At 36.6% G+C, this 12,917-nt stretch overlaps 1 protein-coding gene across 1 annotated transcript; it reads right to left on the minus strand.

Annotated features, from left to right (window-relative positions):
- Positions 1 to 204: 204 nt before the first annotated feature.
- tnni2b.1 (troponin I type 2b (skeletal, fast), tandem duplicate 1) lies at positions 205 to 6,968 on the minus strand. The gene is made up of 7 exons (XM_036583904.1): positions 6,850 to 6,968; positions 4,044 to 4,074; positions 3,275 to 3,311; positions 3,033 to 3,161; positions 1,646 to 1,735; positions 1,181 to 1,357; positions 205 to 346 (listed from the first exon to the last, which is right to left on the minus strand). The coding sequence occupies exons 2-7, from the start codon at positions 4,049 to 4,051 to the stop codon at positions 257 to 259; spliced, it is 531 nt and encodes a 176-aa protein (XP_036439797.1). The 5' UTR covers positions 4,052 to 4,074; positions 6,850 to 6,968; the 3' UTR covers positions 205 to 256.
- Between the last annotated feature and the right edge of the window lie 5,949 nt (positions 6,969 to 12,917).

Raw genomic sequence — 12,917 nt, forward strand, 5'->3', positions numbered from 1 at the left:
AATGTTCAAAAGTGTCTCTTAAATTAATGTGAATGAAATATGCAGAGTATCTTCTTAATTTCTGATCTTATTCTTTATCATATTTAATTCCTTACCATATTTAAATTTCTATAATGTCAGATTTATTTAAATGGCACATCTCATACAGCAAAGTGTGTATCAGCACTTTGATTAACAGTGTGAAGAAAGAGTCGGAGCACAGGGTACACAAATAAATCATTTAATGTAAATGTAAAATAATCTACAAATAACAGATTTATGCCTCTGACTCAAACATCTTTTTCCTGCCGTCCATGCCAGCCTTATCCTCAATGTTCTTACGCCAGTCACCCACAGACTCTTTCTCCTGTAGGGGGAGACAAACTCAGAATTTAAACCTCTCTCCCTCTCTCTGTCTCTCATTATCATCATCATCGCCATCATCAGTGTGTACAGTCCACAAAGAGAATCAGATATCAATCATAATCACAACATGATCCCACATAAGTTCTAAGTGTAAAATCCAACAACTCCTTCTGTATCATTAAACACATCTGATCCAACTCATCAGCATATTAGCAAGGCCGTCATGAGATGAATTTGGAGTCATGCTGTGACCAAGTAGGATCTTGGAAGTTCCTGACCTCCAAGTGGGAAAAATCCATTTGAACATTCCTCTAACACATAATTTCCGCTCAGAAAGCTGGAATTTCTCAAGATTTCCGATTTCTAAGTCGCTAATCCACGATTTCAATATGGCGGCTCCCAAAGAACAAGAAGTAATAACATGATTTAAGCTTTTTTTTTAAACAGATTGTTTCTGTTTTTATCATATTGATAAACACAAAAACATTCTTTGGATGAAAAAGCTAAAGTTGCATGAGTGCTTTTAGGCAGGAAGTTAGAGAATCTAATTTTCGTGAGCATTAGAATAGGGAAAGCTACTGCAAAGCTGTGGCCCAGAAGGAACCCAGTTTAACATCCTTGCTCTATTGTATGCTGCAGGATACGTTTGGAATTAGTGCCTCACTTTGTATAGCACCATGGTTTTTTCAAATGATTGTGTCTGCTTTTTAAAGAATTCCAGTATTCCCAGTTAGAACCAGTTTAGGAACATTACTGTTTCATTTCTATTTGGTTGCTTTGGTTATGTTATCTGCCATGTGGGACCAAAAAAAGCATCTAAATTGTGTCTACCCACCTCTTCCTTAGTCTCCTTCTTGACTTGCTTGAGGTTGGCCCTCAGATCCATCGAAACCTTGTGCTTGGAGCCAAGCAAAGCCTGCAGCATAGCATCAGCAGACATGCGCACTTTCTTTAGAACTGGCTTCTTGAACTTGCCCTTCAGGTCCTGCACTTTCAACTTCAGATCCTCGATCTGCCCAGAGAAAAAATTAAGCAGAGAGGCCTCAGCGATGCAGTTGGTGAGATTTTGAAAAATTGTATGTGTATGTGTTAGACAGGAGGTTCTCCTGGTCCTGGAATACAACTGACCTGCATGTTGTAGTGTTTTCCCTACTTTGAAATACTCACTTCAGCTAAGGGAGGGCTTGTTAGTTCATTAGTTGCATCAGGTGTTTTAGGAGCAGGGAAACTCTACAATGTGCAGGTCAGTGTTCCTCGAAGACCAGGATAACCACTGTGTCAAATTGTTAAATTGTAGTACCTCTTTATTGGACTTTGCCACTTTGCTCTCCATGTCATATCTCTGCTCATCAACAATATCAATCTGCTGATGTAACTTCCTACATAGATCCTGAAAACACAGACACACATGCTTGACCTGTCACTTTTTAAGTGAGTTATGCTTGGATAATGATTTGATGCTGTTATCAAAAGCACATATTGCCCCAAAGGTGGTTTGCCCCAAAGACAGAGTGCTGATGAGTGCTAACACCACAACAAACAGATAAAAGACTTGGCTTGAAAGTGTTGTAGTTGGAGTTGCAGTTAAATTATTTTCCTCAGAATCATCAGAATCATTTTTGACCTCCGTATGTTTGAACAGCAAAGTTGTGGAAAACACGGACGCCTCTGTAAAAGTATTGTTAACAATAATCTATCCAGCTGATGTTGAGTGATATATGTGTTATGATATGTTTAACAATTATCATACCTTCTCAAAACAGGGAACTTTTTGGTCTGTATAATAGATTTAACGAACTACCACGTCTGCATGACAACCGATCTAAAACAAATATTTAAAAGTGGAGACGTTGTACTTTATTACTGTTGATGGTATAAGAAGTCATGTTGATTTAATGTCATGTGCTGAGCTCAGAGCTGAGAATACTATCCTAACATGTATAGAAATTCCCAGTTTAGGGGCATTTTCTTTGATTTCTCCCAGTCAAAGACTGGAAATCATGAGTTATATGTTTTAGTCAAATGTAGCAAAAATGTGTACAATATGACATTATTCCCGAGATAACATGGTTACAAATATTGTAACAAACATTGATGTGTGATGTTTTCCTCAAAATAAACCTACATACATATTAGTCTTTAATATGTTATTTCAGAAAAAAGAAAAAGAATGTTAATTTGACAAATAAAACTTATACTTATTGGTAACCAAGCCACCAGGTTTTCCAACATAGGTTTCCATAGGTTTTTGATACATTTATCAACCTTACTGATTGGATCACAGAAGGAATCTTACAATACCAACTTAGTTGGTGATTTCAAGAGGGATGTTTGTATTTTAGGCTAATGCAGACTCTACAACATTAATTTTCAGAAATTTTCACCACAAGCACAATAAACAGCAAGTCTTAATAATTCTGCAGGAATGGCAAAACTGTTCTGTATAGTACCAAAAAAAGTTCTTTGATGTCTTTCAACACCCAAACTCTTTTTGCTATATAGAACTATATTTTACAGATTCTTTAAAGAACCATTTACAACAGGCTGTGCATCATAGAGAGGAACAATTAAATCAAGAAAGAACTGTTTAGGCATTTGTATGCTTTTTTATGTAGTCATAGTTTTATATGTTACCATTTACTAAAGAACCCTTAAAGAACCCACTGTGTTGTGTATGAATAGGATACCTGCAGTTCCTGCATTGTTCCAGGCAGAGAGAGTGCAGGGCAGTTCTCATCCATGTATCTCTGCTTCTCTTGCTCCGCTTCTGCAGCCTCGGCCTCAAGAAGCCCCTGAGCGATCTGGAGCATCAAGCTCTGGAGCACAGATGCACAAGCAATAAAAATGGTAAATTCCAAATAGACCTGTTGAGACTCTCAACCCAAATCCACAGTGTTTCTGACCTGCTGAGCTTCAAACATGAGCTCACCTTCAGATGGTGCCGACGGCTAGATGTCATCTTCTTCCTTTTGGAAAGCACAGTGTAATTTAGCTGATGGAGTCAGTCTTAAACCAGTTTCAATGCCATTAACAATGTTATTAGCGGGTAAAAGTCATTAAAGGAGCCATTTCCAACACTTCTCCTGAGGTCCACTTATGATGTTTCTGTAGGTCTATGTAACAGTCAAAAAAACAATCCTAATACATTTTTACATGACCATTTTCCAATATCTCTTTATCTCTTTGAATTAAACAGGCTGTTTTGGTCACTGTGCCTTTAAGACTGATATATGTAAATGACTTCTGTTTGACTGGCTGCCCTGTATTTTGCTTTATTTAAAAAGCAGTCCAGGTTAAAAAAAGACTCCTTATATCTTCAGTGTGAATGGGCACTTATATGTACACGCAATTGATTCTTTAAACAATAAAAATAATAAATTCAAAACAGCTGTTTTAGCAGCTCAGTTTTGATATATGGACAACATAGACTGGGGGAGAAAATGGTCTGTTTAGAAAATGTAAAAATGTTTACATACTTCATCAAACTATTTCAAATACAAAGGAATAAGCAGCCAAAAGACGCAAATAAAGCTTTGTCTTGGTCCTTTGTCAGGAGCTTAATATGATTTGTTCCCTGATGCAAAACAGTGTTTCAGATGAATAATTTAACAGTAATTATTCCTCATTGTTATAATTGTGCTTTATGGGTAAGAGAATATACAGAGTGCATGGAGTGCTGTGTCACAGTGAATACTCACTCAGACATCTTGGCCCCTTCTTTGTGTCCCCCTTTATATGGAGAAGGAAAATGAGTAAAAGAGAGTAAAAGGGATTTCAGTCAGAGTTTTTAGTTCTGCTTTTAGTACATTATTGCCTCATTAACCAACTGAGTTGTTAAGAATTTCCGATTATGCATGTAAAGAGGCAACATAAAACAATTAATATATATATCCATATGGCTAAAACCAAGAACAAAACAGTTAAAACAATGACTAGTTGAAACAATGACTAGTATTCACTGCTAAAGACAGACATGGAAACAACTGGTACACAAAACAAAAAATGTGGCGTAGTAAATTCAAAATCAAAATACATAACAAAATTCACATAAAACCTAACCCTAGTGCTAAGTGCTTTTAACTGAACTAAAAGGTTTTGAATAATTCAGATTGCCTACAATAGTTAGTTACTTAGGCTTGTTGCTTTTTACGAAAAAAGCAACAATAACAAAAACAATCCAAGGAAACAATTCATCTTCAGTGCAGAACACGAGCTATAATTAGTGACTGTGTTTGTGATATAGGGGAGTGTTAGATGTTAGAGTGTGTGTGCATGGGGTCGAAGTGCCATGTGTTCTTTTTTGAGTTTATTACACATACAGTTCACACAAGAATCCAACAGCTGAGTGCATTTGTGCCTCCTGAGGCATTTCCTCAGCTGCTCTGAGACCCAAAACAAAGTTTAAAATGAACCTGTGAACTACTAGATCACTGACATACACACACACACACACACACACACACACACACACACATACAGTACTGTGCAAAGGTTATAGGCATCTAAGAAAATGAGCCTAAAAACCTATTTATTTGAGCAGTAACTTTTTATTTGCACAGAAAATCCCTAATACAAAATGTATTGATTTTTTTTCGTACATTATTGTTTTCATTTGACGTTAATGTTTCCAAACCTCTCCTCAAGGAAGCCTGGTAATATTTGTAGTTATCATCCAATACCTAATCAATTAACATCTTAAATGGCCAAAGCTTCCATTCCTCACTCTTATAACTCAAGAACAGCTCACTCAGTTGTGTTGTGGTCTGTGTAGTTTCTGAATAAAAAGAAATCTGGAAGGAAAACTGTATTCTTTGGACCCTCAAAAGATATCAGCTACTTTTTACTGTATTTATGATACATAGGGTCTCCATTCAGAATGCTGTGTAGTCCAAAAGGTGGCTTCATTTCTTTCCAGGAAACAACCCATGAAGTGTTACTGGCAAATTCACATTTATTGTCCAGATAAATGGTTTTAAACAATTTGCTTAGGTGTGTAAGACAAAGTTTTTTGAACAGAGGTCCAAAAGGACAAAACAATCCACAGATGAAGATGGTTAAAAAATGTATTTTATAACATTGCACTATTCTGCTACTATATAAGTGCATTACCAATAAGTAATGTATAGTGATCATTGTCTCATTGAATGAGGGGAAGGGGTTAGGTAACTTTCTGGTGGGCCAAATCAAACATCCTCACAGGCCAACTTTGGCCTCACTTTGAGCAGCCCTGCCATAAAACAGCTACTTTTGGTTCCCTAAACCATGTTTGAAAAAGAGATTTGTGAGTAAGAAGAACATTCTAAAGGTTTAAATGGCATTCACTTAATGAACAGATTCTATACCAATTTGCACTTGTTGTTCCTCTATTAGAATCTATAGTCTTGCACAAAAAAACTTTTTTGGCATCCTTATTTTTAAATATGTCTTAATGTTTTACTTATTTTCAAAATTGTTGCTTCTCATTTGGACATGTCATTGATTTCCTGAGAGGGTTAGTCTTTACTGTTGTATTTTTTTCTGCTTTAATAAAGGAACAGAATCCATTGGAGTTCACAGATAAAGAACTGAATCTTTGTGTAGAAGCTCTGCAAGGTCTTTGCACTTTTTATGCAAAGCTTTTTTAAGTGTGCAAACATTTTAAATTTCATTAAAATGATTTGTCTTGCATTGCATTAGGCTACTGTGCATCTGATACTTTAAAACTTCACTAGCCACACCAATATTGTCGACTTTGTACTAATGTATTAATTTTCTTGTGAATGAAAGATACAACATTAACACAATGTTGCCCTTTTTACTTACTGTTGATAATAACTGTGTGGATGTAATATAATTTATTAATGCAGAAATCATATACACATTTGAATCAATGCCACACTTTTTTCAGTGCATTTACAGAAGCACTATCGACATGGTTTTAGGGACTGTCTTTGCTTTAGTAAGTGACTAAACTTTCTAAACTTCCACTCACTCCAAACATTATTTTACATTTCCATAGCTTCAGTCAAAAAATTAAACTAAAAGAACTAGAAAACCTACAACTAAAATTCAACCACAGTGTCCTATTTCACAATTCATTTATTTTGAAAGGCCTCTGTGGATGCTTTGTAGATGCTCACCTTAACATTAACATTTAACCAACCATCTAAACTGAACCAAACTGTAGCAACTGAACTTTAAGGTGAATGTTATAGATTGTAATAAATCTAACCATAAACCTAATCCTAACCCTAGTGTCAACTCAAAAAGGAGACTTAATCATAACCCGAATAATCAACTGGGTTTCACCAGATAGTTTGTTAACAATTATAGGACTTGTAGATTATCTATAGGAGCCAGAATAAATTGTGACCAAAATCTGTACTAGCATTTGTCAAACAGCTTTCAGTAGGGAGCTCCTTTGTTCATGTGTGTGTGTGTGCGTGCTGTGTGTTAAAGCAGGAAACCTGAGAGTTATTAAACTTCTCTGAGAGATGAATTACAGCATAATAGAGAGAATCTCACCTTTCAGCAGAGACAGCGAGAGAGAGAGATGCGCAGAGGGGATCAGATGGAAGAAAGCATGTGGCTCTATGCCAATGGGAACAGGACCATTAGGGCTGTTTATATAGATATCTCAGCAAGCTCAAGCAGACAATTCTGTTCTCTTTATGGAAAGAGGCTGCTTCTTAAACCAATCAACAGCATGTTCCTCAAATATCCCACACCATCCCCTTGTCAGCTCATACTGTCACACACACACACATGCACACATTTCTCTTTGTACTTTTGGAATCTAGGGGTGGCGGGGGTGATGGTGACAGCTGAAAGCAGGCTGTCTTACCAAAAATGACAGAAACGTCTGTGAGAAGCTGTCCAAAACTAACAGATTACCCCAAACAAGCAACACATGTGCAACATGCCTTTTTTTAAATTCATGTCCTTTTTATTGATGCCCTGTTTTGTGCTTATGTTTTAAGCAATAGAACACAAGAAGCAGTGTTATTATAACATGCAGTTAGTTCTGACAGCACAGTGTGATTGGTCGGGAAATGTTCTACCTGTACTAGTATTTTCTGATAATTTTTTTCACAATAACTGAATCATTCTCCTGAGCACCATTTGCTATGTAATGACATGCTTCGTGCTGCAGTGCTTTAGTATATTGAAAAACAGAGAATGTGTACATTAGATAGCTGAAAAAGAGTGTGACAGCAGGCCTACATCAAATTTCGAGCCTGTCGTTGTTTTCAGTCAGCAGCTGTGAGGGAGGAGCAAAACAAACAGGAATTAGCCAGAAATAAACAGAATACAACTCAGCAAACAAGATGGGCTGTTAAATGCTTTATATACTGGCTGGAAGAAAAACAACATTCAAGTTAATCTGGCAAATATTAAAGTATTACAAAAGCTGAGTAGAATCTGATATGGCAACAGTTTTAAGGCTTTGACTGTACAGCAAAATGCTGCTACTTTTTGTGGTGGGAGAAAATGGCAATATTAAAGCATATTACAATTTTCATCTTCATTTTGCAGAAATATTGTTTAAAAGCGAAAGAACACTTGAGATCATGTGTTATTGGTTGTGATGATCTATGATACTGGCTTTCAGTTTAAGCAACAGCCATTTCATCTAACAGTTATTTAATTATTTATTTGTTTTTTTGGTATGTGCTAAAATACAAACTCAGAAATAGTTAGCTGCTGTGTAAAGCAAGGTGTTACTTAGCATGCTAATGCTCAGGGGAATGATATAAATATTTTGACGAAAACAGACAGAATGCTCTTGAATCAATCAGATTGTGTGGTCAAAGCTAACCAGTAATAATATATTAATGAATGGTTCTTTATGTGTCATAAGCATCTTTGGATCATTGAAAAGCAATAGACAGATGAATGCAAAAGTGTGAACACTTGTAAAATTACATGTTTATTGATTTTCTATGTAAAACTAAGCAAACACATCCTCTATGGAGAACAAACTTAAACATGACATTTTTCTGCTAATTTTATCCCCAATTTCTATTTATTTGCTGAGTTTAACATTTTGGAAAAAAGTAAAATCTAAAATGTGCCAAAGTTTGCACGGGCCATATTTTATTTATTATTTTTCCCTAATATGTTAAATTCAGCAAATAAGCAGAAATTGTACATTTAAAATGTGCAGAAATGTGCTCTCCATAGAGGATGTGTAACTTATTTTCAAACAAAATGCAATATGATCAGGGAGGCCTAAACTTTTCCATACAACTGTATAAGTATAACATATGACAATTATTTCACTGATTTTAATAGCTAAACCATTTTCTCTTTTTTGTGATTCTGTAACAGGCCAAGCTAAAGGCAAATACTGTAATCGTAGTTCTAAGCAGAGATCTTAAGTGGAGATTTAGTCCTGTGATTAATTCAACAATATAACTACTGACGCTGTAAGGCTCACCATTTGTGTTGGATGGAAAGAGCCATAAAACTGTCACATTCAGTAACAAAGTCACTAGTGAGATGAGGTACTGATGTCGGATGCTGGATCTAAACTGCTACTCCAATTATTCCAAAAGGTGATGTATGCTGCTACATCTTTCCAGAGAATGTAATCCCACTGCTCCACAGCCCAGAGATGGAGATCTTTGTACTCCTTTGGTATTGGGCATTGACATTGCTATGGTATCCTAGGGTGGTTGCTATGGCATTGCTAGGTGGTTGTTATACTATTCCAGGTAGTGATTGCTAAGGTGTTGCTTGGCAGTTACTGTAGTATTCTAAATAACTAAAATGAGGCATTGCTAAGCAGTTGCTATATTATCCCAGGTACTGCTATTGGACACCTGGGTCAGCAATTGGTGCACCTTAAAATAGTTGAATTCACGAATTCGCAAATCAGAAGAGGTGTCAACAAGTTTTTGGACATATAGTCTATGTGCAGAAATGAGGTCAAAGTACATTTACTCCTAAATCAGACATGAACAACAAATCTGTTCGAAGCCGCAGCCAAATATTTCAGAAGAACAAAGTGCCCCAGTGCTGAATGACCTAAACCAGAGGGATTGGGGGCATGTTCTTAGACAGTTCTCAGAATGCTAGAATTAACAGTTAATGGCACAAATACTCACACATTCTATGTGGGTCATTATTTGTAAAAATGGGATTCAAATCTGTACTATTTTAGTGCTTCAGGGCAAAGCTGCTTTGCTCTGAATGTAAAATATCTAATGGCATTAATCTTCATGGCTCAGCAGCAATATGAGAAATAAAAATGACTCTAGAAATCTTTAACACTCAGAATGAGCTCTTTTTCCATACACTCAGAACATTTTTCTTCCACAGTGTCAGTATTACCTCTAGCCCTCCTCTCCTTACAATTCATGAAATGAGGGTGAAATTTACTTTGTGTTTAATCCGGCTGGATTCCATCAACCATTTAAATGATAATGTAAAACCCCATTTACAAAAAAGTTGGGACCATGTGCAAAATGTACATAAAAAACATAATTAAATGATGTGCAAATCATTTAAACCATATATTTCATTAAAAATAGTACAAAGACAACAAATCACATGTTGAAACTGAGAAATGTTATTGTTTTTTATAAAATATATGCCATGTTTACCACTATGCTGCATCACCTCTTCTTTTAACAACACTCTGTAAGCGTTTGGGAACTGAGGAGACCAACTTCCGTAGTTGTGAAAGTGAAATGTTTTCCCATTTTTGCTTAACATAGAATTTCAGCTGCTCAACAGTTCAGGGTTTCCTTTGTTGTATTTTTCATTTTATAATGTGGCAAATGTTATAAGTGGGTGACAGGTCTGGACTGCAGACAGGCTAGTTTAGTGCCCGGACACTTTTAATACAGAGCCATGCTGTTGTAAAACTTGCAGAATGTGGTTTGATATTGTCTTGCTAAAATAATCAAGGCCTTCCCTGAGACGTCATCTGGATGGCAGCATATGTTGCCAAAACATGTATATATCGTTCAGCATTATTGGTGCCCTCACAGACGTGCACATCACCCATGCCATGTGCACTAATGCCCCCCTATACCATCACGAATACTGGCTTTTGAACTGTGCACTGATAACAAACTGAGTGGTCTTTAGCTCGGGGGACACAGCGTCTATGATTTCTGAAAAGAATTTCAAATGTTGATTTGTCGGACCACAGGACACTTTTCCATTTCCCCTCAGTCCATTTTAAATGAGCTTGGGCTCAGAGAAGGTGGCAGCATTCCTGGATCCTGTTTATATATGCTTTCTTCTTTGCGTTGAAGAGTTTTAATTAGCATTTGTGGATGCAGTGCCAAAGATAGTGCATTTCAGAATTTTTTTCTAAACCATGCAGTGATTTCCTCTACAGAAACATGTCCTTTTTTAATGCAGTGCCATCTGAAGGCCTAAAGATCACGGCCAGCAAATACTGGTTTTTGGCCTTGTCCCTTGCATACAGAGATTTCTCCAGATTCTCTGAATCTTTTAACAATATTATGTACCATAGATGATGAAAAACAAAAGTCCTTTGCTATTTTATGTTGAGAAATGTTATTCTTGAATTGTTGCACTATTTGATCATGCAGTCTTTCAAAGAGTGGTGAACCCCTCCTCATCTTTATTCCTGAAAGACTCAGCCTCCCTGAGATGCTCATTTTATACCCAATCATGCCAATCAACCACGGTGCATTACACAACTTGACCAGCCTTTTGTTGCCCCCGTTCCAACTTTTTTGGAACTTGTTCAAATTCAAAATGGGCATATATATTTTCAAAAAACAATAACATTTCTCAGTTTCAACAATTGATATGTTGTCTTTGAATGATATTCTTTCTGTTTTGCACATCATTGCATTTTGTTTTTATTTACATTTTTCACAGTGTTGGGAACTTTTTTGGAAATGGGGTTTTACTAAATTATCAGAGATCTACATAAATTTGTTCAGATTCTAAAGCCTATACTATCTACTTGGCCCAGTTTGGTCAGTTTGCTTATATGAGAAAATACCTTGTTCATTGTCCATAAAAGAGTACTTCTGCCTTCTGGACTCCTGACTATAGTGTGTCCACCTACTTGCTCCCCTCTCTCTTGATTTAATCCATTTGGTTCAAAAGTTGGTCCATTTTTAGAACTTCTATCTTGAATTTGTCCCACAGTTTTTCTTAATCCAGTATGTCCGCCATCAACACATACATACACACACACACACACACACACACACACACACACACACACAAACATGATTCACACATTCACAAACACACACACACACACACACACACACACACACAAATCTGTGTGTACACCTACCGGAGGACCACAAGACTGTAGGGCAGGGGTGCACAACTCCGGTCCTGGATAGCCAGGAAGTCAGCATATGTGGGTGAACAGTTCAAAAACACCTGATTACCCTTATTTGTTAATTGCCAGGTTTAGTGGGTGTGTTAGTATATAGAAACCTACAAACTTTGCTGGGCATCGGCCATCCAGTATCAGAGTTGTGCATCCTTGCTGATGGGTGTACCATTTCCTGTTTTTGCTGATTGGGTGCTCACTCGCGCCCTCTATGCGCCCTTACGGACTCAGCAGCAGGCTAAAACTAAAAGTTAAAACTAAAACCTAAAATTTCTTTAGATACAGGTGAGGACATCAGAGTGAATGATTTTGTTTATGGCTGTCTTCCCAGTGGCAGAGAGGAAGATATTTAGATGTGAGTAAAAATGTATTTGTTTATTCATTTAACTTCTCATTGAGCTGCATTATGTGTATAATCTGAATTCAGTCACTGTAGATAAGTAAATTAGCTCATTAAAAAAAAAGTATGATCCATACGGAAGGTCACGTCACAGGAGTCTGTCTCAGATTCACATTTTAAACCCAGTACTCTCAAGGTTTATTGCCCTATAAGCCTGCGCTTGTTAATGTCACCAAAGTGTGGACATTGAGCAGTCCAGGTTAAACACTTCTTACAACGTCAGAGAATAAATTGCTGTAGGCTGAATAGACAGATATAAGTAAATGTGTTGTTTTTGTGACATCACAGAATAATGAATTCAAAACCATTTTTGCAGCTTGATTTCCACATGTATACAGGTTGTACTGGATGGGGAGGGAGGAATTTAGACTCCTAAAAAATGATTCTTCAATGGTTCTTTAGCAAAGACAATGGTTCTATACAGAACCTAGAACACAAAAAATCCTTTGTATGCTTAAATGGTTCTTTACATGGTGAGAAGGTTCTTCAGATTGATGGAGAATGTGCTGCAAAGAACCAGTTAAGCATGAAATAGGTCTTTGAGTGTTTATGGTTCTATTTAGAACCACTGTCTTTACAAAAGAATATTTTTTTTTTGGGCGTAGTCTCTTCTCTGTAGTCTTACCTGACCACTGAGATCTTTTGTTTTATTTAAGAAGAAAAGATGGATTAGAGATTAGAGATGCTTTGTTGATGTTTTACTTGCATTTAGCTTATAAGCAACTAAATATCTATGCAAATCACTATACCTTAATCTCAACTCAAAACCTAAAATAACCTTTTCACAGTAGGTGCCTGACAAGTGGCAAAAGATCAATATGTTTATGATTTGAACACTGTATTTATCTGTTA

This window comes from Colossoma macropomum, unplaced genomic scaffold (assembly GCF_904425465.1).
Source record: "Colossoma macropomum unplaced genomic scaffold, Colossoma_macropomum, whole genome shotgun sequence".
Lineage (NCBI taxonomy): Eukaryota > Metazoa > Chordata > Actinopteri > Characiformes > Serrasalmidae > Colossoma > Colossoma macropomum.